At 37.7% G+C, this 26,025-nt stretch overlaps 1 protein-coding gene across 2 annotated transcripts; it reads right to left on the bottom strand.

Annotated features, from left to right (window-relative positions):
* Positions 1 to 318: 318 nt before the first annotated feature.
* On the bottom strand, positions 319 to 26,010 carry CFAP210 (cilia and flagella associated protein 210). Of its 2 annotated transcripts, XM_020990928.2 has the most exons (9): positions 25,840 to 26,010; positions 20,799 to 21,028; positions 16,905 to 17,078; positions 16,612 to 16,805; positions 14,003 to 14,159; positions 10,182 to 10,321; positions 5,574 to 5,766; positions 3,255 to 3,419; positions 319 to 808 (listed from the first exon to the last, which is right to left on the bottom strand). In XM_020990928.2, the coding sequence occupies exons 1-9, from the start codon at positions 25,913 to 25,915 to the stop codon at positions 464 to 466; spliced, it is 1,674 nt and encodes a 557-aa protein (XP_020846587.1). In that variant the 5' UTR covers positions 25,916 to 26,010; the 3' UTR covers positions 319 to 463. The 2 variants fall into 2 exon arrangements, with proteins under 2 accessions (XP_020846587.1, XP_078003105.1); XM_078146979.1 differs by lacking the exon at positions 20,799 to 21,028.
* Between the last annotated feature and the right edge of the window lie 15 nt (positions 26,011 to 26,025).

Below are 26,025 nucleotides of genomic sequence, written 5' to 3'. Positions count from 1 at the left end.
AGCTATTCCTTATAACAAAGGATAAAAAAGCAAAGTGAGGGAGAAAAAGTTCATCAACCAATCAGATAGTCCTGCTCCAAGCCTAACAAAGGTTGGAGTTACCCTAACAATATTTCCAGCTCTTGTCATAATGTATGGAATTTTTTTTTAAAATATAAAGGCCTTTCAGAGGATTCCAAACAATTTATTACATTGATTCCTATTCTACTTGAGAGGCTACTTGAATTAAAAGAATCTGACTCAGAATAATGATATTAAGGGCTTTATGTTTCAAGGTATAACTTGAACAGTCCATCAATATCACACAAAGAACAGCAGTATTTCAATGAAGTCATTTTATTTATAGTAGTACTTAATAGGATTGTAATTCAAAGACATAAACAGTGAAAATACCTCTTCTGTCAACTGCATTAAAATTTTGAGACAAAGTCCTCCTTAAAAAGAAAAAAATAAAATTTGATTTCTACCATGTAAAACCTAGTCTTCCTTTAGTCCTTCCAATACTATCAACTTCCACTGGTCTCCTAGAGGCATAACTAGGGAGTTGGGTTCCATAGAAATCCCTTGACTGATAGCTGGGCCTGATTCCACCTCTCTCCATAAAAGGCAGGCCTCGACCACCTCCAGGACCAAACTTTACAGCTCTTAACAGAGGGTAAATATTGTTAGTTGACTTTGATTCAGATTCAATGACTTCTCTTGCATATTGCTTAAATTCCTTCTCCTTTTCAAGAGCAAGAGCTTCAGTCTCTCTGTAATATTCCAAATCATTTTCCACTTGTTCTTTTAAATTAACCTTCTTTTTAGCCTATTTGAAAAAGAAGAGAGAAATTACACATTGGCCAACACAATCAGAATGCTAGTTCAATTAAATTTGTTTTATAAAATAGTTGTGTCTGACTATATACCAAGCCTATTATGAGTTTAAGCTGCAAGTCAGAAATTTTCTAAAATTTCTAAAGATACGTACCAACTAAAATTGTAGCTATAATCTTAAGGCTTTCAAAACCTCTGTTCTTATCTAAGTGAAGGAAGTCATACAAATATGCCTATTGAGTCTACTACAAATTTATTTCAACTGGGCCCTCACTGTATATACTTCATTGTATGTGTATGTGTGTATATATGTATATGCTTGTGTGTACATGTACATATACATACATATGGAATACCTTATTCTTCCCTGAAACGCTCTACCACACTCCTCACAGAGGCAATTCTAAACCTCTTCTCTCTTCAGTTTCCCTACATTCCCCTCCCTTGCCCCTCAACAGAACTTGCCTGTTTTACTGAATAAACTGAGCCCATCTGACAAGAGCGCCTTCCCCCTAACCAATCCATTGACACTGGCCCCCATTCTCTTCTCCTTTGCTTCAGGCCAAGGCCAACACCTCCATTAGTGTCCTTAATTCAAACTCTTTCCATCATTCGAGTTCTCCTTCTGTCTATCTTCCTAAACTTTGCCATGTCTGTTCATTCTCTTGTTGCCTACAAAAACATTCATCTCCATCCTTAACCTTTACTTACCCCTGCCATCCTTCTGAACTATTTTCCTAAATCACTTCTCACCCTCACACTCAAACTCTTAGGGAAAAAAAAATCATCCATACTTATTGCTTCAGTTACTTTACCTCTTATTCCTCAATTCATTTCAATGGCTTCAACATACTACTTTAATAAAACTATCTTTACCAATGTTCTTTAACTGCTAAATTTTACAGCCTTTTCTTAGTCCTCATCCTTCCTGACCTCTCTGTGGCTTTGGACAAAGTTGTCCATCTCCTCCTGGATACTCCCTCTCTTGGCTTCTTTCTATGACACCGTTCTCTCCTGGTCCTTCTCACACCCAACCATTTCTCATTTTCCTTGGAAAATCATCTATCTGTCCTCCTGCCTTCTAAATGTGAGCATCACTCATGGTTAGGTCCTAGGGTCTCAAATCTCACTATACCTTCTTTTTTTGCTGATCTCATCTGCTCCTATGGGTTAATTGTTGCCTCTACATAGATAACTCCTAATTCTATATATATGCAATCCTGATACTTTTCCTGATTTCAAGTCCCACATATCCAATTGCATGTGGGATAATCTCTCTCAAACATCTCAAACTTAACATGTCCCAAACTAAACTAATTTACCTTCCCTTTAAACCCTACCTTCCTCCAAACTTCTATATTTCTGCTAAGAACACTACTATCAAATTCAGTTACACAAGTTCCTTCTTTCTTTCACATCCTCTTTACCCAATCAGTTGCCAAATCTTATCCATTCCTTAGAGAAACTCCTCCCCAGCAGCTCTCATACCCAATCCATTGCTTTCACTCATCCAGCCTAGATCAGAACCTTATTACCACTTGTGTGGACTACTCAATTGGTTTCCTGATTTCCCTTGCCAATACATCTGCACAACTGCAATACTAATATATTCTGATCTGACCATGTCACTCCCCTGCTAAAAAGTTTTTTTAATTTATTTTTTTGTTACATTTTAAGTTCCAAGTTGTCTCACTGTCTCCCCACCCTGGACTAGAGAAGGCCACCATTTGACACAGATACACACACACACATATATATACATAGCTACATATACACATATGTGTGTGTATGTGTGTATAAAGTCATACTATGCATACTTCTATTTATCAGTTCCTTCTCTGAAGGTAGATAGCATCTTCTTCATATGTGTGTGTGTGTATAAATATATATTTATATGTATGCATGTATGTATTCAAGTGGTACAGATTTCCCTGGTATGCATATCTAAATTTCCCTGTTACCACAATTTGCTTCAGAAAAGGAACTTGTGAGGTTCCTCCCCAATTTCATGTCTATGTTAAGGGACATATGGGAAAAGAACAAATCAAAGGACAGGAATCTCATGGCCCTCTGTACTTTATATGTTTTCTGTAGTTTTGTGCTGAAAAAAAGCTTACAAGTATAAAAAAGCATGAGAAACATGCTATTTTTCAGCTTACAAAATTAACAGTGCATGGGAATTTCAATTTAGTTAAAATAATTATAAAATCAAAACTGCTGCTATAAGTCATTTAGTTTAAAAATCTCAGTCCCAAAAAAAAAACAAAATTTTTTTAAAAAAATCTCAGTCCCTCCCAATCTTCCCCAGAAAATATAACATATTGTCAGTGTACTTGGAAAGACAAAGAAAGACATGCTGTTCCTGCTACTTGGCCAGACAGTGTGCATTTTTTAATAAGAAAAAAAACACTTAGGGATAAGAATATTTGCATAATTACTATCTGCTGAATGATGAATGTTTGTGTCTCCTTCTTTTCCTCATCTGCTTTTCGCTGTTTTTCCTTTTCGTGCTTCCAAAACAATTGATCTGCCTTAATGAGAGCTTTCAGAGTTTCTTCGGCTTCTTTTTTTTCTTGCTTTTTATGCTCCTTTTTACTTTCAATCTAGATTTGTACAGGAAGAAAAACAATTTTTCAATCAACTAAAGGAGAAAGAAAGAGAAATCTGTGGCCAGTTGCCTGAAAAATGAACTTGCTTATTTTCAAAAGAAATACAAGTTAACAATAACTATAAGAATAATGTTCTAAACCACTAATTGTTAGTGAGTGATTAACTCAGTTATTTAATACTGAAAATTAAAATAACTGAGGTTTTTACCTAACAGTCATCAGATTGGCAAAGACAACAAAAGATAATGTAAGTGTTGGAGGGGCTATGGAGAGACAGACACACTTGGCAGTTATGGGATGGAACAATAATTCTAAAAAGCTTTTTGGAATTATACTGAAAAAGTCACAATACTTTGATCTTGCAATATCATTGATAGTTATAGGGAAAAGTCCCATATATGCTAAAATATTTAGAGCACTACTTTTTGTTGTAGCAAAGAATTGGATAGATTGGGAAAATGGATGAATAAATTATAGTATATGAATGTATTGGAATATTATTGCAGCATAAGAAATGATGACTGCAGAATTCAGAAAAATTTGGAAAAACTTATATGAACTGATACAGAGCTAAGAAAACAAAATCCGAAGAACAATTTACATGATGACCACAGGAATGTAAAGGAAACAAAAGACTGAAAGATTTTAGAACTATGATTAATGCAGTAATTAATCATGACTAGAATGATTAGTTCACGATAGTGACGTATACTTCCCGCCTCTCAAGACAGAAGTGGTGGACTAGAGGTGTGGAATGAAGTACACATTTTCAGACATGGCCAATATTTTCTTGATTTGTTTTGCTAGACTGCAACCAAGGATTATTCCTTACAACCAAGAGTTCTAATGAGTGTGCTGTGGTGGGGAGATAAAGGCAGAAGCCACTGGGATGTGGCAATGTTTTTAAATGAACCTGCTTGAATAGTGCAGTGATAATGAAGCCATGGTCTGAGGGCTGATTCCGATATGGGTCAGTTAGCTTTGTCTGTCTGGTCTGGTCTCCTAATTCCATGTAAAACTCAAGAATAATGGATCAAATACATCCCAGTGGTGAAAAAGAAACCTTTAGGATAGCTGTCATTTATATAATGCATTATAGTTTACAAGCAGTTTTACATACATTATCATTTAATATTCCTAACCTTAGGTAAATCAGATGAAGAAACCTGGTACTAGAGGGATGGACTTGCCCAAGCCCACAAAGCCAGGCAACTGTGGAGGGGTAATAAGCCTTATTCCAAATCCAGTGCTTTGTCTACTATATCACAGCTACCTTTGAGATGGACCATGAGCACAATCTTTATATAAGCACATATACATATAAATAACTGCTATGCAAATTAGACATCTGTGTTCATTTTATACTTCAAATTGAAAAAAAATTATTTTGTCCTACAGTTTTTCTAAATAATTTAAATAAAATGTTTACTTGGACAATCATACTTTCTTATATTTTGTTAATTCTAAAGTATTAAATTAATTTAATAGCTATGAATACCTTGACATTTTAAATAGGACTATGTTTTGGAGGGCCAGAATCCAAAGCACTAGCCCTGAAGTGCCAAGAATAAGGAGTTTCCCTAGACCACCCAAGACATATTGTTCACCATCCCTCTGCTACATAATCCTTGGTTCAGAAGGCAGGAACCTCAACTGAAGGGTTTGTTTTTAGGGTTGATGAGAGTAGAGAGCTCCTGCAGCCCCTTTTTTTCTTTCTGAACAAAACAATAAACCCAAACAGTTACAAAAACTACATATTCATGATCAGACTGGTAGGAGGAAGCTAGACCTCCCCCCTCTTCCCAGTTCCCCTAATGAGCTCACTGTGACATATCGTAATGAAAAGAACCCTAGATTAGGAGTCAAAAGACCTGAGTTTTGGCCTAGTCACATCATTTCTGTGGCCCTCAGTTTTCTCTACTACCAAATGATGAGTTGTAGTAGGAGATGATCACTAAAGTTCATTCCAGCTCTGATGTTCTATGACGGATTCCACAATTTTCTAAGTTATTAATGTTATATTACCTCTGAAGTACAAAAATAACTTAGGGCTTTTTTTTAAAGTTTAGCTTTGCAGGAAAATTATTTTACCCATTCCTAACTCTGGACACTTCAACTTTTCTTAAAAGAATACTCTGAATACTTTACCACTGCATCTCTATATTCTTCAATCTCTTTTATTTTTGCTTTCCTTCTTTCTTCTTTTTCTTTTTCGGCCTGTACCTTTTCAGCCTCAGCTTCTGCAATATCTCTGGCAATAAGCTCATCTTCATTGTCAAGTTTTTTTCTATTAAGTTCATTCAGGAAGTTAAAAATCCTTTCTTTACGTTCTTCCATCAGCCTACGATAGAATTGCCATAACTTGTCAAAAATAGGTAAGGATGGGCTTGTTAGGGAGCTACTGTAATTTAATTAAGGAATCTGGAACATTTTCAAATTCCTTGTTCTTTACATTACTTGGTCCATAAAAAGCCTCATTAAGTACTTTACAACTCTTTTTCCCCCCACTTCCCAAGGTCCTTAGTGTGTCCTGAATGTCCTGAATTTTTCATTATGCTGTCACCTTAGCATGGCCTCCCAACAAATATGGACCATGTGAATATATTTATAAATACAATAGGTATATTTCTTTAAAGGAGACTATTGTTGAATATATAGGAAAACCAATGGAAACCTGGAAGTGGGAAGATCCTTTAGTGCGTACCCATAAATCCACAGGTGTGAGTATGATGAAAACACCATATCAGGCTACAACATATAATCTTGCCTAAAATAATGGGGTTAGACTGAATGATCTATAAGTTTCCTTCCCATTAAACATCTATAAATAAATGATCCTATGATCTGAGACTTTGACTATAAAAATTTCACAGAAAAACATTCTTCAGATGAAATGAGATCATATATGTGAAGTGCTCAGCACAGTGCCTGGCACATCCTGAGTGCTGCCTGAGTACTTGCTGCCTTCCCCTTTCACACAGATGTTTCCTTTTAGAGAACTATGAAAGTTCTGAAAGAATGACTATCAGTCTGTGTTTGATATTCAATCACACTTACAATTAATGGGGACGGGTATATCTTACAGATTGTGCAAAACCAAACTTTTAAAATAAAAATATGTGATTCATGCACTAAATATTTTCTGAGAACCTGTGTACAAGCTAGTATATGAGGTATTATGAATAATACAAAGATGTGTAAAACTTGGTCCCTGCCTTCATGGTACCGGCAGTCTGATATGTGAAATAAGGTTTATAAACAAACAACATTCTAAAGTAGAATGTGTAATTGTAAAGTATCCAAACTGGGGCTTGGGGGGCTTATCTGTTTTTCCCACACCACTTAGCAGTAAATTCTCTTTAAATGGCTGACTTCTATGATAAGTCTATGGCCATACCAGAAAAATGAAACAGTCCATTCACAAAACTTATTGCTAATTGTCTAACTGTTGTTCAGTCCTTCAGTTGTGTCCAACTCTTCGTGATGCCATGGACTTGCCCATGGGATTTTCTTGGAAAAGATAATGGAGTGGTTTGCTTCTCCAAGGTGTCTCCATTTAACAGATGAGGAACTGAGGCAAACAGGGGCTAAGTGACTTGCCCAAGGTTACACAGCTAGAAAATGTTTGAGTCCAGATTTGAATGCAGATCTTCCTGACTCCAGGCTAGGTACTTTATCCACTGCACCACATAGCTACCCTGAAGGCCTAATAACTGGGATTAAATTTGTAGGGGAGAAGGGAGTATAGTTATCTTCTCTTTGGTTTCAAATGAATGGGAAAGTAGCTGCTAAGGGTCTCCAGTTGGTGGCATGTTCCTCTAGGCTTGGGGAGGTTGTGGTGGGGAGTGGGCTATCTGGCTTTGGTCTTCTGTTGATCCCACTAGTATAAGCCTATCACCTGCCAAGCAGCCTGAAGGTAGGACCTTTGATTCTCCCTTTACACAAAAAGAGATCTCACTCCCTCATATCTCATGATGTTCTTTATCAGCCTTCCCTAATTCTAAGGTCTATACCATGTGGGACTCCAGGGCACAGAGGCCAAACTGAAATTTTGCTTAATTTTTTGTTTTCATAGTCCTTGGGCCTAGATGTATAAAAACGCATTATTATTTCCCACAAGTGTAAAAAAAAAATCTAACATATGAGGTACGGTTACAGGAACCAAGGATTTTTAGCCAACAAAAAAGAAGGCTTAAGAGGAAAGGTTCATAACCCTTTATACATTCAGTTCAATTCAACAAATATTTATTGAGTACCCTCCAACTGTAAGCCACTATGCACAAAAATTATTGAGACACTATCTCCAAGTGTGTCTCCAAAGAAGACATGGGAAATGCACCTCTCTCCCTTCACTGGAGAGGTGAAGAACCATGAGTATGGAAAACTTTGTATATATTGTTAGATTTGGTTGATGGGTTGATTAGTTTTTCTGAACTGCTTCTTTATCTTATTTGCTTCTTACTTTTTGTTACAAGGGACAGTTAGTTGAACAGAGGAGCTGGAAAAGATTTATTTGGAAGTTAACGTAATATAAAAACAAATGACATCAATAATTAAAAAAAAAAAGACATGGTCCCCAGCACAGAGTAAACCAATCCAGCTAAAATTAGGAGAGGTAAACAAATGAGAAAAAAAACAAAACCACAGCAAATTTCTCTGAAAAAAGTCTCATTTCTAAGATATATAGGGAACTGATCCAAGATTATAAGAATAAGAATAAAAATTCCCCAATTGAGAAATGGTCACAGGTTATGAGTAAGCAGTTTTTAAAGGAAAAAAAATCCAAGCTGTCATATGAAAAAATGCTCTAAATCACTAACATAAAAATGCAAATTAAAATTCTGAGGTTCTACCTCACACCCATAGGATTGGAAACGTTGACAAAAAAAGACATGCTGGAGGGGATGTGGGAAATCAGGGACATTAAATCTTTGTTGGTAGACCTATGAACTGGTCCCTCCATTCTGGAAAGCAATATGGAACTATGCCCAAAAAGCTACTGAAGTGGGTTCCCACTTTGACCCAACAATACCACTACTAGGTCTCTCCTCCAAAGAAATCAAAGAAAGAAGAAAAAGACCAATATGTACAAAATATATTTATAGCAGTTCTTTTTATATTGGCAAAGAACTGGAAACTGAGGAGGGGTCTGTCAATTAGCAAGTGGCTGAACAAGTTATGGTGTATATGATGGAACTCTATTGTGTTATAAGAAGTGATGAAATGCATGGTTTCAAAGAAACTTGGGAAGACTTGTATGAACTGATGCACAGTGAAGTGAACAGAACCAGGAGAACAATTTATACAATAACAGCAGTACTGCCAAGACAAAAAACTTTTAAAGATTTAGGTACTCTGATCAACACAATGACCAACCACAATTCCAGAGGACTCAAGATAAAATATACTAACCATTTCCTGACAAAGGTAATAGACTCAGAGTGCAGATTGAGACTTTTTTTGGACATGGCCAATACTGGAATTTGCTTTGATTATACTTCAGTAACAGGGATTTTGTTTTTCTTGCTTTTAACTGGGGAAGGGGAAAAGTGAGAATACAGACCTGAATATAAAATTTAATTTTCTTTCTTTCTTTTTTTTTTCCTGGTTAGGTAATGGGGTTAAGTGACTTGCCCAGGGTCACACAGCTAGTAAGTGTTATGTGTTTGAGGCCAGATTTGAACTCAGGTCCTCCTGACTCCAAGGCTGGAACTCTATCCACTGCGCCTAGTGATGTCTAAAAATTTAATTTAAAAAGAAAAGATTAAGTAGTAATTGCCTGATTGCCTAAAAGAGAAAAATTTTTTGAAGTTTAAAAAAAATTTTTTTAAAAAGATATGATCCCTACCTTCAAGGAACCTATAGTCTAGTTAAAGAAACTGACGATTTATGCAAAAATATAAAATAGAAATAAAGTGAAGGTACATAAAGAAAGATAAACAAAGTACTTTGAGAGTTCAAAGGCAGGATAAATTGCTTCTGGCTAGAAAGGAAGAAGGCTTAGACTTTTTTTTTTATAACTAAGGGAAAAAACTAGGAACAAAGATGAAAGGAAGTTATATGGAGGAAAAGTTGGCTCACAGTGAAAATAACTTTCTTTTTTTTGTTGTTAATTTTGTTCCACTTAACAGTATTTTATTTTTTCCAATTACAGGTAAAGACAGTTTTCAATATTCACTTTTATAAGATTTTGAGTTCCAAATTTTTTTTCTCCCTCCCTTCCTCCCCCCTCACCAAAATGGCAAACAATCTGATATAGGCTATACATGTACAATCATATTAAACATAGTGAAAATAACTTTCTAACAGGCAGAGCTGTTCAACAATAGAATCAGCTAACTCATGAAATAGTGAATTTCTTCTCATCGGAAGTGTTTCAGCAGAGACTGAGTGACGACTTATCAGGAATTTCTAAGGGTGATTCCTTAATCAGGTAAGTAAGTGACCTGACCTCTAACATTCCTTTCCAACTCAAAGATCCGTGATAATCCGAATTACCAAAAATATGTTATGCTACCAACCATTCCCATGGCCTGCTTATAAAGATAAGCAGAAAAACCAATCAGGCTCATTTCTCCAAATTACAATTTGGCCTGGACACAACCCAAGTACTTTCATCTTAAGACTGTCCAGTTATGTACCGGTATAATAAGCAACTACGGCTATTCTAGGTCTTATGTGTCATTATCATATATTCACAATTACTGACAAAGCAATTATTTCAGATACCATTTAATTATCTAAAGTGTAGCTTACTTGTAAGTTTCAGCATCTTTTTCTTTTCTAATATTTGCCAGACCCTTCTTTGCTTTGACAAATTTTCTAATTTTTTCATCTTCCTCCTCTCGTTGTTGTTCCTCTATCGCTCTGATTATATTTCTATTTTCCATGGTTTCCTTGAAAAAATAAAAGAACATTAAATAGTTCAGTTTTTTATAACAAAAGATGAAAAGATGAACTAATGTTCCTATTAGTATTCATAATTTCATGGCCACAGGCTACTATAAGAAAGCTATCAATGTCGGAAACCTCTTTTTGCCTGCCATCTTGCAAAAAGAAGCATCTGGCTAGAGCTGGATGGGACCTGAGAGGCAACCTAGTCCAGCCCCCTCATTTTACAAATGGAAAAACTGCGGCCAAAATGTTGTGACCTAAATGACAAGAAGGATGTAAGCAGATGAAACAACAAAATTCCGTCGCCCAACTGGTTAATGGTTCAAAATTCAAGCCCTCTTATGGTTCAGAAGCATCATCCATTCAAAAGTTACCTGTTAAACACCTGTATCAACATGGCACGATGCTGTGGTAGAAACAAAAAAGAAGACCTAGTGCCTGTCATCATGAACTCTACAGTTTCAATACAGAAGTAAGACCTACAAAGCATAAAGTTAACCATTAAGAAGAGTTCACTAGTAAAATCACTGAAGATGTCTCTTCACAAGGCAGTGCAAATGTTAACTCAAAGTAGTTTAGATAGTTAAGTATAAGGAATTCAGAAAAACAGATCACTTGAGCTGTAAGAGTCAGAGGAAAATTTCATGATGGAAGTTATTTGTGTTAAGCCTTGAAGGACAGGGTAGCTTTCTACTGGATTCTAGAAAGAGGATATTTTGGATGAGGGGTACATGTAGCAGGAGAAAAAAAAAGAACACATTTCGTATGATCCAGAACCCTGTTTTAAGTCGGGGTATAAGGGGTAAAGGCTTAGGATTAATAACTTGAAAAATGAACCTGGTTAACTCAAAAAGCCATCTCCACATAACCAATCTGTGGCCGTGTCTTGTCACTTCTGTGTTCCCTTCTCTCCACTCACACAGTTGCCACCCTACAGCAAAACCTTCATCATCTCGGACATAGTGTTATTACAATAGCCTGCTGGTTAGTGTCTCCCCATTCCAGTTCATCCTCCACTGAAGTGTGGGTCTGCCCATGTCAGAACCTTACTCAAAAAACCCCAGTGGTTCTCTACTGCCTCCAGGATCAAATATAAAGTCTGTTTGGCTTTTAAGGCCCTTTAAACTTGGTCCTTTTCTACCTTTCCAGTTTTCTTATGTTATTTCCCTTTGTCTACTCTGCAGTCCAGTAACACTGGCCTTGCTGTTCCTCACACACAGTGCTCCATCTCCTGATTCCCTTTTCACTGATCAACTCCCATGCCTAGAATGCTCTCCCCCCTCTCCTCTCCAGGTTTCCTTCAAGACTCAGCTGAAATCATTCTTGTTGTTACTGTTGTTCCTTCTTCATTCTTGAAGAAGGCCAATGACATTAGAAGGGTGATGTCTTGACTTGCAAGTGAATTGGATTTAAGTGAGGCAGGGCTGTGCAAAGTCATCAGCCTCACTCTCTCCTCCAGAGCCATCTGCGTCTAGTGGCAAGACACACTTCCATCATTAACTCCTATCATGAAATTTTCCTCTGACTCTTACAGCTCAAGTGATCTATTTTTCTGAATTCCTTATACTTAACTATCTAAACTATGAGTTAACATTTGTACTGCCTTGTGAAGAGACATCTTCAGTGATTTTACTATTGAACTCTTCTTGCTAATTAACTTTAGATTTGTAGGTCTTACTTCTGTAGTAAGACTGTAGAGTCCATGACGACAGAGACTAGGTCTTTTTTGTTTCTACCACAGCAAAGGAGCTTAATGAAAAGGATATAAGGGGCATTACTAGGGAAATAATTGATAGGATTTGATAACTGATTGGATACAAAAGTTGGAGGAGAGAAAAGAATCAACAACGATTTGAAGTTTGGAGCCCCCTGGATTATAAACTAGATAATACAGAAAGAAAGAAGTCATCATGGGAACCAGATTCTGTATATGTGAAGATTAGACAGTGAAAACAGAGATATTGTAGCTTCCCATTTTCTAGCATTCCTTTCCTTTCCTACGGACTGGAGACTCGACTGTTAGCCATGCCAGGAACTTCTCACACAAATGATCACTCACTCTTTTTTTTAGGGGCTTGCTTGAAACAACTGGATAATCTATTTACAGGTCAAATCACATTATTATAAACTAACCTATTGAGTCTAAAGTCCCCCTTTCCCCAAAATGTGTAGTTCTCCATTTAAAAAAAATGCAAAATAAACCTATCTCCATGAGAGCTGAAGTCTCTTCCTTTTGTAAGTTCTCCTTCAATTCAAGGACTGTCTGGCCAATATTTATGTCTCTATTTCTACCCCACTTAGGAACCAAGCTTAAGATCCTCTCCCACTTCCTATTTCCTAACTCTCTCTTCCGGTGTAGTTACTCCTCTGAGTATTTCCATTATTTCTTCAAAATAAAAGAAAAATCTCTCCCCAAAGTTATCATCAACAAATTTTACTACCTAAAACAATCTAAAAATTGACATAAACACATTGATTCACATTTTAAAATTTTATCATAAAGTTCCAGCTCAGGTACCATATATGGCACCACTTTACCTATCAGAAGGAAGCAACCTGATTAAGAACTAGGAAGAAAAGCAAAAAAAGCTCTCTTCATAGCCAAAGCAAATATCACAAAGTTCACATACTAAAGCTAATATCCTTTATCCATAAGAGGCAAACCTTCAAGACTTGTTTATTTACTCTTACTTTACCCAGAATTCTAGGAAGTTGATTGCTTAGAATTAGAAGGGGATAAAAGAATTGTCATAGGTAGGCACACCGAAAGTGGAAAGCAGTGACAGCTGACAGCAAAGGAATAGAAAGAAAAATTTTAAGACCCTAAGCCAAAAAGTATAGCAATTTGGGGCCATGTAATATAGGAGCGAATAGCCTTACACAACTCAAAATAAATTGTGAGATATTTTTTACCAAACAGAATAATATATCTGCATAATAATGACCCTGAATTACCAAATGAAAGTTAAAAGATTTTTGATTTTCCGCGTGTACAAAGATATGCATAATACATTTGAGAGTACAATCTAAATTTTTAAAAAAGTTTTCATTCTTAAAAATAAGGGTAAAACCCTCAGTCATCCAGAAAATTCAAATAGCTAAGATGATTCATTTCCTGAGTATTCTGGATAACTAAGTTTTTACTATACTTTTTGTTCTATAAAGAATCACAGACTAGACATTAGAGGACATCTGGTTAAAACTGTTATAGATGAGAAAACAGAGGCTGTTTAGTTGGTAATCTCATGCAAGGTTACTTAGCTAACAAGAAGCTGGGATGTGAACCTAGATCTTTGGCAGCCAAGTCCATTGTTCTTTACACATTTACATGTTTTACATGGTATACATGATTAGATAAGAAATGAAGTTGATCTACAGAACTATGTGTATGTATAACTTGGACAATCCATGATTCTGTGATTGCCAAACACCACTGGGGAAACACCAGAAAGCATTCTGATTGCTAATTTTGAGACTACAGATTCTTAGTGAAAAAGTATGCTAACTATAGCCAGGATTTAGGCTCAGGAATGTATGAAGTTTTCCTTTATGCCCTTTTTGGGTTCCTATCAGCCTCAACATTATTAATTATCCTCTCCTTCCCAGTTTTGGCTTACAGGACATAAGCCAGTCAGTTAGCTTTATTTTTACACTTCTAAATAATGGAGGTATTTTCTCCTTACGAGATGAATTCTCTTGCATTCAAGCATCTTTTCTTCCTTCTTTTCTTGTCTCTTTGCCAGTTCTAATTCATGTAATTTAGCCTGTTTTTCTATTTCTTTGGCATCTTTTTCTTCTTCTCTTTTCCTTTGTTCTTCCACCTCTTCTCGCTCCTTCATTCTAGAGTATAAAAAATAAGTGTAAAGAATGAGAAGAAAACTAGTTATTAAGTATTTATGGGGGGCAGGGGGGAGAGGCAGCTAGGTGGCACAGTGAATAGAGCATTGGCCCAGGAGTCAGAAGAATCTGAGTTCAAAGCCAGCCTCAGATACTTGATACTTACTAGCTGTGTGACCCCAGGCAAGTCACTTAACTCCATTGCCTAGCTGCTCCCACCCCCGCCAAAAAAAAAGTATTTATGGGGATTATAGTCTACTCTGAATCAAAATTAAGAGGAAAATGTATTCTTTTTCTTTGGAAAACAGCAAACTTTAAACAACTTCCCAATTTAAAACACTAGCTGAAAATACTTTTACAGGCAAAACGGGGGGGGGGGGGCGAGGGGGAAGGCCCTCAGAATTACCCCAAGTTGAAAGCGGCTTTCTCTCTATATTACTTGTAATGCCAAACCAAAAGGAGTCAACTGAGCTCCGATTCCGTCCAACTTCTTTGACAAATACCTGAGTGGCAAGATGGTTAACTGGTAGCATTTATAATGGACAAGTCATTTAAACTCCCTTCTCAATTTCATTTCTCTCCAACTCTCCTCTTTCTCTTTTTCACTACTAAATTCTTAGAAATAATGCTGTGTACATTCACTGTTTCCACTTTGCCATCAACTTATTTCTCAACTGCTTCCATGTGGCTTCCAATCCTGTTGCTCTCATGAAACAGCTCTCTAAAGCCCCTGATGATACAAGGATCTAAGACGTCTCCAAAGGCCTTGTGATGGAAAATGGTATCCACATCCAAAGAAAGAACGGTGGACTTTGAATGCAGATCGAAGCACACTATTTGCTATTTTTTTTTCTTCTGTTGAGTTTTGTTTGCTCTTTTTGGTGGTTCCTCCTATTGGTTCTAATTCTTACTTACAACATCACTAATGGGAAAATATGTTTAACAGGAATGTAAATGTATAGCCTATATCAGATTGTGCACCATCTTGGAGAGGGTGGTGGGAAGGGAGGGGGAGAAAAATTTTAAGCTCAAAAGCACATGGAAGTGATTGTTGAGAAATCAAAATAAATTAATTCTTTAAAACACTCCACATAAATAAATAAATAATAAAGTCACTGATGACCCCCTTATTGCTAAATCCAAAGTTGGTATTGTTAAATCCAATGCAGCATTTGGTGCTGTGGACAACACATAATTCTCAATATAATCTCCCTGAACTTTCATGACTGTACTCTTGGTTTTCATATGTCCTACTTCTCTGACCACTCTTGTTTCTTTTGCTGGCTGCTCACCTTCTTCTTGCCCTTTAAATGTGTGTGTATACTGAGATTTTACTCTGGGCCCTCTCCTTTCTCTTTCTCTCTCTCAAGTAACTCATCCCCTTCCAAGACTGACTAATTATATTTATTTTATAAATTGTTAAAATTAGAAATGCACATGTACCACAGACAAATTGCCAATAATATTTTAAAAACAATTCTGTGATATTCTAATATCCTGCAGACAGAATCAGAATGTCATAGTATATAATGAGTTATATTTTTAAAAAATTCAAATACTGTTAGGAAGTATGCTAGTAAGTATATTGGCGTCAATTAATTAAATCAGATTGCTTATCTCAATATCTAGAGAGATATCCTGAGTGAATGGATATTTTGACTGATAGGAGAAGAAATAGGTAATTTTGGAGGAGAGAACATTTTTGTGATATAGGGTAATCCTGGATAAGGGATCACAATACAAAGCTTAATGAAATTTTAAGAACAATGGGTGCTTCAAGGTAAGGAAGAAGTTAGAAGAGGCACAGTAAAGGAGGGCAAAGGCAGCCAAATATAAGCTTTGTCTATTTTAGAATTTTGTATAAGGTGGACCCTGTGTCTAAAAAAAAAAAATAGAAGAAACATTCTTCTTCAATCTCCTTCTTCCTATACCAACCAAAGCAGTTACAGGGACCCGAAACTCAAGCATTACTAGAAATTCAGCAATAAATTATGGATAAACCAAGCATGGTGGTACACAGCTTTAATCCCAGCTACTGGGAAGGTTGAGGTTGATGAATCTTTTTTGAGCAAGGGAGTTTTGAGTTACCTTGGGCTATGCTAATCAACAATGCACTGAGTTTCAAATCCATATACTGATACACCAAGAGTGGAAGGGCTACCAGGTTGCCTGAGGAGAAGCAAACCTGCCCAGATCCGAAATAGAGCAAATCAAAGCTTCCATGCCAACTGAGAGTGGAATTGGGTGGGCTATATACTTCCAGCCTGGGTGAGATGGGAAATCTTAAAAATAAAAATAAATTATGGATAAAAGACTCCTAGGCTACACAAACTTAACATCATATATGAACATTATAATCCTGTTTGCATTAGGTTTATTGAAAACAATTCATAACAAAGAACTGAAAAATATCAGGAGAGAAAGAGTGTATTAAAAACAGCCTGATCTCACATACTGTTTAAGATGATCATTTGCAAGTGCCATTCTGTCACTTCGACGTTTGTCTGCTTTTTCTTGTTCCTCTCGAAAAGCTTTTTCAATATTTCGCTTCAACTGTTCCTCCCACTTTGCATCTGTTTTTACTTTGCTCTTCTGGAACCGAATCTGAGCGTCTCGCTCTTTTAGAACTTTACTAAGAAGAAGTGCACTCTATACAAAAAAATGTGCAAAATGTCATGTAAATAATGCTCAAATATGTACAGGTGTTATAGTAAATACATATGAAAAGCAAGGAATCAGAGATAGTACATGGAAAGTCTTCACTCTATCTGTCTGGTAATATTGATAGATTTTTGCACTTTCAATGGCCTTTTTTCTTTCTTGTGCTCTATACAACGCTTCTTCCATGTCAATCCTTTGCCTTTCATTTTCTTCATCTTGTGCACGAAACTCCTTAGCTTTAAGTTTCTGTTTTCGCATCCCCTATAAGAAATAAAAACAGTATTTATTTTCCAGAATTTTAGAAAAAAAGAAAAGAATGAAAATAACACAACCCAATTTGGAATTTCCATTACAGATTTTTATTGTATTTTTATGTTAGTCACTAAAACACAAGGTTAGCTGAAGTAATTATTTTAGTAATTAAAATGTTCTTGATGTAAAAAATTTTAATGACTTGAGAATACAATAGCAATTTAATTAGTAGAGAAACAAAGTCAAATGCACATTATTAAAGTGGGCAAACATCATCATAGCTACGTTATCAATTAGTAGTCACAACCACAAAACTACACTGTCTTTTACTAAATGTTTAAGCCTTTTTCAACAAGTTTCTTAATTGTTACAGAGAACCAAGTACTTTTTTACCCCATTATTGTGTATCTGTATGACTTATTAGCATCTTTTTGGACCTGTTCATGAGTCCAGCTGGAAGATTCAACTTCTAAAAAAAGTGAGAACATTACATCCCAGCTTTAGTTCTAATTCTTATCCACCCTCCATTACTTCCCCAGTGACATTAGGGTGATAAATACTACAACACCCTGTGCTTCTGACACTTGCCCCCTCCCTTGGCCTCAAAAAGCCTAATCACTAATAACAGCACAAGAACCCACAGATCTTTCCCTTACCTGGAATTCTCTCGCCTCTCTACCCTCCTTGTCCACTAAGAATAATGGGCCACAACATCCCATATCTTAAATGTCATTAAAAAGCTATCGTACAGAAAACAGCATCTTTCAAAAAATGGAAAAACAGCTCTATCAAGAAGATATACAACTCAAGAAGTGTATCTGGTCAAATATGAACTACACAAGAAACAAAACTAAAAGCGTTTTCCTGATTTTATATGAAATAATGTAATTCTGGTCTACAGAAAAACATAATGGAGCTGAGTAGGGTCAAATGATAAAACTAGTCAGCAACTCTATGAATATTAATATTTCAACTGGGCCTACTGGGGCTCATAATTAAGTTCTGATCATTAATCTTTTTTTAAAATTTAGTTTTCAACATTTACTTCCATAAGATTTTGAGTATTAAATCTTCTCCCCCTCCCACTTCTTCAACTCTCCCCACTCCCAAGATGGTGTACAATCTGATATAGGCTTCACATATACATTCATGTTAAGCACATATTTTCTCATTAGTCATGATGTAAAGAACAATTAGAACTAATGGGAGGAACCAGGAGAATGAAGCAATAAAACAAAACAACAAAGGAAAAGGAAGGCAAACAGTATGCTTCCATCTGCATTTAGACTCAGTATTTCTTTCTCTGGGTGTGGATAGCAATTTCCATCATGAGTCTTTTGGAGTTGTCTTAGATTCTTTTGTTTGTTTTTTTTTTTTGTTTTTTGGTCTTTTCTGCTAGGCAATGGGGTTAAGTGACTTGCCCAGAGTGATGCTTATAGCTAGTAAGTGTCAAATGTCTGAGGCTGCATTTGAACTCAGGTCCTCCTGACTCCAGGGCTGGTGCTCTATCCACTGTGCCACCTAGCTGCCCCAGTTGTCTTAGATTCTTGCATTGCTGTGAAGAGTCAAGTCTATCAAAGTCAGTCACCCCATAATGTGGCTGTTACTATGTACAATGTTCTCCTGGTTCTGCTCATTTCACTCCGCATCAGTTCATGTAAGTCTTTCCAAGTTTTTTTGAAGTCTGCCTGCTCATCATTTCTTATAGTATAATAGTATTCCATTACATTCATATACCACATTTTGTTCAGCCATTCCCCAATTGATGGGCATCCCCTCAATTTCCAATTCTTTGCCACCATAAAAAGAGCTGCTATAAATATTTTTGTACCTTTTCCTGTTTTTATGATCTCTTTGGGACACAGACCTAGAAGTGGTATTGCTGAGTCAAAGGGTCATTAATCTTAATGCTCTTGTCTATATAAACCTGTGTGTGTGTGTGTGTGTGTGTGTGTGTAGGCTCACTGTTCTATTCAAGGCCTATCTATAACAAGGACATCAGTAATTAAATATACCTTAGATAAGACTCAAGATAAAAATTAATTGGACTTTTTAACACTTCAGCTCAATAGACTAAATGCAATGGCCTTTTCTCAGCCCTCCTTTTCCTTCACCTCTCTGTTGAATTTGACACTGGACCCTACCCTCTTTGAAACACTCAGTATACTGAACTCCAGGATGAACTGACTGCTCCCTGCACCTCTCTCACCGGCTCTCATTTGGCCTCCTTAATGCTAGCATTCCCTAAGATCCTGTTTTAGTTCTTATCTCATCTCCCTGCATTCATTCTCTCCCTGAATGATCACATTAATTCCCAAATCTTCAACTATCACCTCTATGTCCATAACTCCAAAATCTTTATCTTTAGTCTAGATCTCTTCCCTGACTTCCATAAGATGGACCTTCTCTTTGCCAAGGCCAACTTCTCTGTGTGCCTTTAATATCATCCCCTCCCTGCTAGAGAAAATCTCTAGCAGATTGCCCCCTCAATTATATCTCCACCCTCAAAAACCTCATTCTCTATCTACTGGTTCCTTCCCTACTGCCTTCAAAACAGCCCCCTCTCTCTCATCTTTAAAAAAAGTAGGTCCTACCTACGTTATTGTCCTATTTTTCTCTACCTTTTCACAGACAAAGTCTTACATAAAGCTGTCTACACTAATTGCCTCCACTTCCCTTACTAACTCCTGGACCCTTTGCAGTCTGGCTTCAGACCCCATCATTAAACTAAAACTGCTCTCCACATATCAGTGTTCTTTTAATCGCCACATCTGATGGTCTTTTCTCAGTCCTCATCTTACTGGACCTCTCTGCTGTATCTGATACTGGACTGATCACCCTTCCTCCTTGATGCTCCCTCCTCTCTGGGTTTTCATGACACTACTCTCTCCTGGTTCTCTTCATACTTATTTTACCATTCCTTCTCAGTCTTCTTTGCTGGTTCATCATCAATATCATGCCCCCTAACTCTGGATGCTCACTAAGACTGTCCTGGAGCTGTTTTCTTTTCTCTCAACGTTGCCATCATTTCCTATGAATTTAATTAACATCTCTATGTAGATGACTCCCAGATCTATATGTACAGCCCCATTCAGAAAACTTCACTACTCACTATTATCTGCCAAATAAAAACCTGAAATCCTTAGCCTATCTAGCATTCAAAGTCCTTCATGGTTTGTTTCTTCCTTTACAACCTTATCCCACACTAATCTTCTTCACAGGAGTCAAATCATACTATGTCTTATTCTTTTAGCATTCCCCATGGTTTCCCATTTTTGCTTACAAAGAATGCCTATATCCATTAACTTCTATCATTAATCAACTCCCTATTCAAATGCTATCTCCTCAACAACAACAGAGAGAAGTGTTCCAGTAATCTCCCCCTCCTGTGAACCACTATAGCACTTTGATCTCTGGTACTAAATCTTCACATTATAATGTACAGTTATTTGCATACATGGGATATGTCTTCTGCTAGACTATAAGATGTATAAGGGCAAAGGCTGTACCTTTGGGGGGGTTTTGGTATCCCTCAGAATAGGCTTGCACAACTTTCAGTCTGAGGAACATAAGTGGCCTCCTCAGAGCAACCAACTTGAATTGGCTTGTACTTAATAGGTACTCAATTCTTTAAATGAATAACATGAATTTCAATAAATTTGCATAATTTTTCTTGTAAACAACAGTAACTCTTAAATGACTATGCAGTCTATATAGTTTATTACTTACTGCATAAGTATTGGCCCAATGTTTCACCATTTCTTGGGAATTTAAATGCATTTCTTTCTTTGCTTTCTTTTCAGCACGAAGCTGAGCTGCTTTTCTACTCAACTTGTCAAGGCTATCTTGAATTCTCTTCCACTCATCATTTGGAAGTATAGTAACTTGACAAAGATCTACTCCACTTGGTAAAAGAGTACCACATGGAATTTGGCTGTCAGTCCAGGAATCAGTTTCCACTAATGAGTTTAAAAAAAAAAAGGTTAAAGGTAAAATATTTTCTCCAGATGCATTAAATTTTTTCTCCCAAAATTTTACATTTCTATGATGTACAGAAAGGCTTTAAGCTAATTTTTTTGCTGTTATCTTAGTTCTTCTTGTTGTTCATACATGTCTCATTCTTCATGACCCCATTTTTGGGAACTACTGGAATAGTTTGCTATTTCCTTTTCCAGCTCATTTTACAGATGAGGAATTGAAGCAAACAGGGTTAAGTGATTTGCCCAGGGTTACACAGTGTCTAAGGCTGGATTTGAACTCCTTAGGATCAATCTTCCTGATTCCAGCTTCAGTACTCTAACCACTTCACCACCTCGATGCCCCTTAGTTCTCATTATCAGTATCACATTTAGATACTTTTTAAAGAAGTTCATGGAGTTTAAGAAAAATTATTTATTACAGTCAGGAAGTTTGGTATATGACATAGCTCTGACTCCTCTTCTGACATAAATTAGAGCTGAGCAGTCTCAGTTATGGGTAGTGAGCTGGCAACTCTCAGAAGGAAAGGAACATGACTAACAAGAACATAGGAAAGGGAAATGAATTACTCGGGTCATTTCAACATTAAGCATCTACTATCAGCAAGGTATTTACCAGAGGAGAGAAGTATACAGAGCACAGCTACTCCCATTCATCAAGATACTCTGCCTAGACTCATTCCCCAATTGTTAGCAATGTCTAACCCCTCTTTACTCTCCCAGTACCACTAATATGGAATCATGAACTGCCTAAAAAAAATAAACCAAGCCCAGACCCCCAAATACATATCTTATCCCTATCTACCTCAACCCTAACTTTCCAATGTCCTACTTCAGAGCTGCCTCTCCCTTCCTTTGTACACTCTGTAATCCTTGTAATCAACAAACTTTCCTTCCTCTTAGATCTGCTAAAGTCTCTCTAACATTCTTTACATCTTTTGGCATTCAGAGAAACCTGGCTTTCCTCAGATGACAGTGCATCCCTGGTCATCTTTTCTAGTACTAGTTATACCTTCTCCCCACACTCCCCAATTCATTAGTCCCAGGAGAGAAATCATATTACTCCTTATTGCCATTTTCAGACTTTCCCATTATCATCATCACTCAAGCAACCTCTCCTCCTTTGAAGTTCACTCTAAACAAATTTATCACCCAATCCAGTGCCCTAGCTACTAGTTCTTTCCCTTCTGAGATTACCTTCTATCTACTCTGAACATATCTTATACGTTCCTAATTTTTAAATGTTGTCTCCCTCATTAGATTGTAAGTTCCTTTAGAGTGTGGACTGGTTTTTGGCCTTCTTTGTATCCCTAATATAGTGCCTGGCATACAGTGAGCACTTAATAAATGCTTGTTGACTGATTAGCTGAACTGAATGAAGTATTGTTTTCCACTGCCATTGCAGATGGTCTACACGGTTCAAATGCAAACTGGCCTTCACTACTGGGAAACTAAAAACTTGGACCTCACTGCCGGTGAACAAAATTAGCAACTGATGATGAAGCACCATAAATAAAGTGACAATTGGTATATTTCCAAATAGAGAGAACTGAGAAGACCCATGAAGGTTAGTGATTTGACCATGGTCACACAGTAACAGAGGCAGAATTTGAACCCTAGTCCACTGTTATTTCTCCCTCAACTATCACTTAAAAATATGGTTTCACAGATAGTAATTAGGCAGAAACCAAAGGAATCAAACTTCACAAGGTAATTTTGATTCCAACAAAGGATTATTATAGTATACTTAGACAACAATCCAAACAACTATTTCAAGTAAATATCTTATATTTCAGTGGCACTTTTTGCTTTTTTGAAATACTGTCATATATTACCTCAAAGAAACAAGGAGTAATATATCCTAAAAATATTTTTATATAAAAATTATGAACTGCTAAATAGTTTTTTTGGTTGTACATTCAGTTTAACATAATAATAACAAAACAATGCATATCTGTGTTCCATTCAAAACCGACTTTTGCCCTCTTTAGTATATATTTTCTGTTTAACTTTTTCACTGATACTATTTTCTTTCTTTTCTCTTTTTGCCTTACTCTCATTACCCACCTTTCCTTTGTAACCAGTAAGTGTTGTCAAGCAGATCAAAACAACACACTGGCTATGTCTGAAACAACTGCCTTCTGAATTTTGGCTATGACATATTTGTCGTGGGCTTTCCGGGAGGAGGAATGGGTGTGAGGATGGGTCCATAAAGGAGCCAGAGTTGACTTATGGCATCCACTTTAGGGAGAGCCGGGAAAACCCCTGGAATTTACTTACCTCAGAAGAAGCACTTGCCTTCTCAGTTCTAGAAATAAGGGATTCTAAGAAGTGGATGTGAGGAAGAAGTCTATTTTAGGCATGGGGGGCAATGCCAAGGCATGGAACTAGGAGATGGAATACTATGTTCAGATAACAACAAATAGGCCAATTTGACTGGACCATACACTGTGGGAAAGGCAGTAATTAGTATTAAGTCTGGAAAGGTATAAAGAAACCAAATAGTGAACGGTTTTATCAGTTTGTATTTCATCCTTGAGGAAATCAGGTGGGGGAGCAATGCGTAATAAGTCTGCAAAGGTAGGCAACAACCAAATTGTGAACGGCTTTAAATGTCAGTGGTTTTGTATTTCATCCTAGAGGCAACTGGGCACTTCTTGAGCAAGGGAGTGAGTGACATGGTCATTCCTTTACTTTAGATTGATTGCAGGATTTTAGAATTAACAGGATTTCATTTTATCCTCACTACAACTATGAGGGAGATGCTATTATTATTCCCCTTTTATAGATTAGGAAAGCTCAGAGTTTCAGTGATTTACCTATGGTCATGCAACTAAAAAATATTTGAGGCTGAGTTTGAACTCAGGTCTTCCTACCTCCAGTCCCAGTGCCTTCCCTAGCCACTCTATCCTCCTCAGTGGAAGACAGGATATGTGAGGGAGGTCAGAGCCCAACTGCAGAGAGCTTTATATTTGTCCAGTGAGGGGAATCACTGAAGATATTTGAAAGGCCAGTGGTGATGTTTTCTTAGGAGGGCTTAAGTTTATCAGGCAGAGGTGTGTCAGATATGTGGAAGCAGAAATAAATGAGAAGCAAGGAGGCCTTTTGGGCAAGAAGAGAACACACAAGCTATTCTTAAAATCAGGACTTTCGACAAGGCTGGAGGGGAGTGGTGGCCTCAAATGTCACACCTCCAGATCAGACTCTGCAAGCAGGTCATCTAGAGTATAATGGAACTCAACTTCCTCTGCCATCCATCATACCTGGAGAAGCAATTCTCTGCTTGGGACCAGAAGATATGGGCAGTTTTCCTATTTACAAATGCAGCTGTAAAAGAAATCAACTCAACCCCCATCTTTTTGAGACATTCAACAGAAATAGAACACTTGGGAGGTGTTTGACATTGACGTCCACAATTAATGATCCATCTGAAGAGACAGCACAGACTCTTAGAGCTGGAAATGACCTCAATGACAATCTAAGCCCTGCCTGAACTAAAGAAGAATTTTTCGCTGAGCCTTTCTGGCAAGTGCTTCCTCACTCTGTGCTTGAAGATCACTAGTGAGGGGAGCCGAGCACCTTCTCAGGCAGCCCAGCCCTCATTGCTAGGATGGCTTCCCTTATATGCACCTAAAGGTTGTGCTTTGCACACATGTGCGCACACGTGCATACACACACACACACACACACACACACACACACACACACACCACACACACTCTCTCTCTCTCTCTCTCTCTAGATCCTGCCCTGCAGAGCCAAGCAGAACAAATTAATCTGATTGTTCATTACAGCCATTCAAATCACTGAAGACAGTTATCACATCCACCCCAAGTCTTCTTTTGTCCAAGTTTTTAACATCTTGAGTTCTTTGAATTTACCTTCATAAGATGTGATCTCAAGACTTGTGACACCACCCTAGCTGCTTAGCAGTTTAATAGTGTCCTTCCTAAGAGATTATCCATCAACCTGAGTGCAGAGCTCTGAATGTTGTGGGCAGACTAGAACCCTAGCCAAGGGCACCATGCCTCTCTTCACATGCCCTAAGTTTGAAATAACTTTCTTGATTACCATAGATTGCACACTGTTAACCCCACATTAAGTTTGCAATCTACTGAAATGCCCAAATATTTTCCAGACAAGCTGCTGCTTAGTCATGTTTCCTTCATCCATTTGTGTGATTTTTGAACCCAACTTTAAAACTTTACAGATAACCTTATTGAATTATATCTTAGAGATTTGCTCCAATAGAAAAAAATATGAGGGCCTTGAAGCAGCTCGGTGGCGCAGTGGATAGAGCACCAGCCCTGAAGTGAGGAGACCTGAGTTCAAATATGACCTCAGACCAAACACTTCACACTCACTAGATGTGTGACCTTGGGCAAGTCACTTAACCCCAACTGCCTAAAAAAAAAAAAAAGATCTTTTTGGCAACTGAGACCTTTGTGTCAAAGCCTAAACTCCAAGCCGGGTCTGCTACCTGCCGCGTCCAAGGCTGCTTTCACCAGCTCCTGCAGCCTGTGGCTTACACCTTCGTGACTATGTGGCTACGCAAATGAGGTTCCTGCATGAGCCCCATTTCTCTTTTTCTCTTTCTTTCTCCTTTCTTCTCTTTCTCTGTCTCTCTCCCTCTCTTTATCTCTTTCCCTCCCTCTCTCTTCTTCTTCTTCTCCTTCTCTCCACCCTCCCCCTGCCTCCCGGGTTTGCTGGAGCCCGACCTCGCCGCGGGTGTAGAAAGCCCGCACCCGGCCTCCCGGGGTGGTCCGGGAGGAGGCCATCCCCTCCCTGCTCACCTGGGGCTTCTCGCGGTTGTCCGGTCCTCCGACCGAACCGCACCTGAGAGTCGGCGAGGGCGCCCATGGTGGCCATGGCCGCCCCGCGGCTCCGAAGGGCCGGAGCCTGGTGCCCAATCGAGCCGAGAGCGCTCCCGCCCGCCGCTCGCCGCCTCAGCCTTCTAGTGTTTTCCTCCGACGCTTCGC

The sequence above is a fragment of the Phascolarctos cinereus genome, unplaced genomic scaffold (genome assembly GCF_003287225.1).
Source record: "Phascolarctos cinereus isolate Bilbo 61053 unplaced genomic scaffold, phaCin_HiC Scaffold_726;HRSCAF=1367, whole genome shotgun sequence".
Classification (NCBI taxonomy): Eukaryota; Metazoa; Chordata; class Mammalia; order Diprotodontia; family Phascolarctidae; genus Phascolarctos; species Phascolarctos cinereus.
The sequence above is the reverse complement of the archived record's forward strand: the minus strand, read 5'-3'. Positions and strand labels throughout refer to the sequence as shown.

What these genes read in the sequence shown, in the direction of transcription:
- CFAP210 (XM_020990928.2), bottom strand. Translation starts at nt 25,915, where the DNA reads ATGGCCACCATGGGCGCCCTCGCCGACTCTCAGGTGCGGTTCGGTCGG. An exon ending in GCAAATGATCATCTTAAACA is followed by an intron (nt 14,160 to 16,611) that starts GTATGTGAGATC and finishes TTTATACTCTAG; the next exon opens with AATGAAGGAGCGAGAAGAGG. An exon ending in AAGAATATAGAGATGCAGTG is followed by an intron (nt 3,420 to 5,573) that starts GTAAAGTATTCA and finishes GTACAAATCTAG; the next exon opens with ATTGAAAGTAAAAAGGAGCA.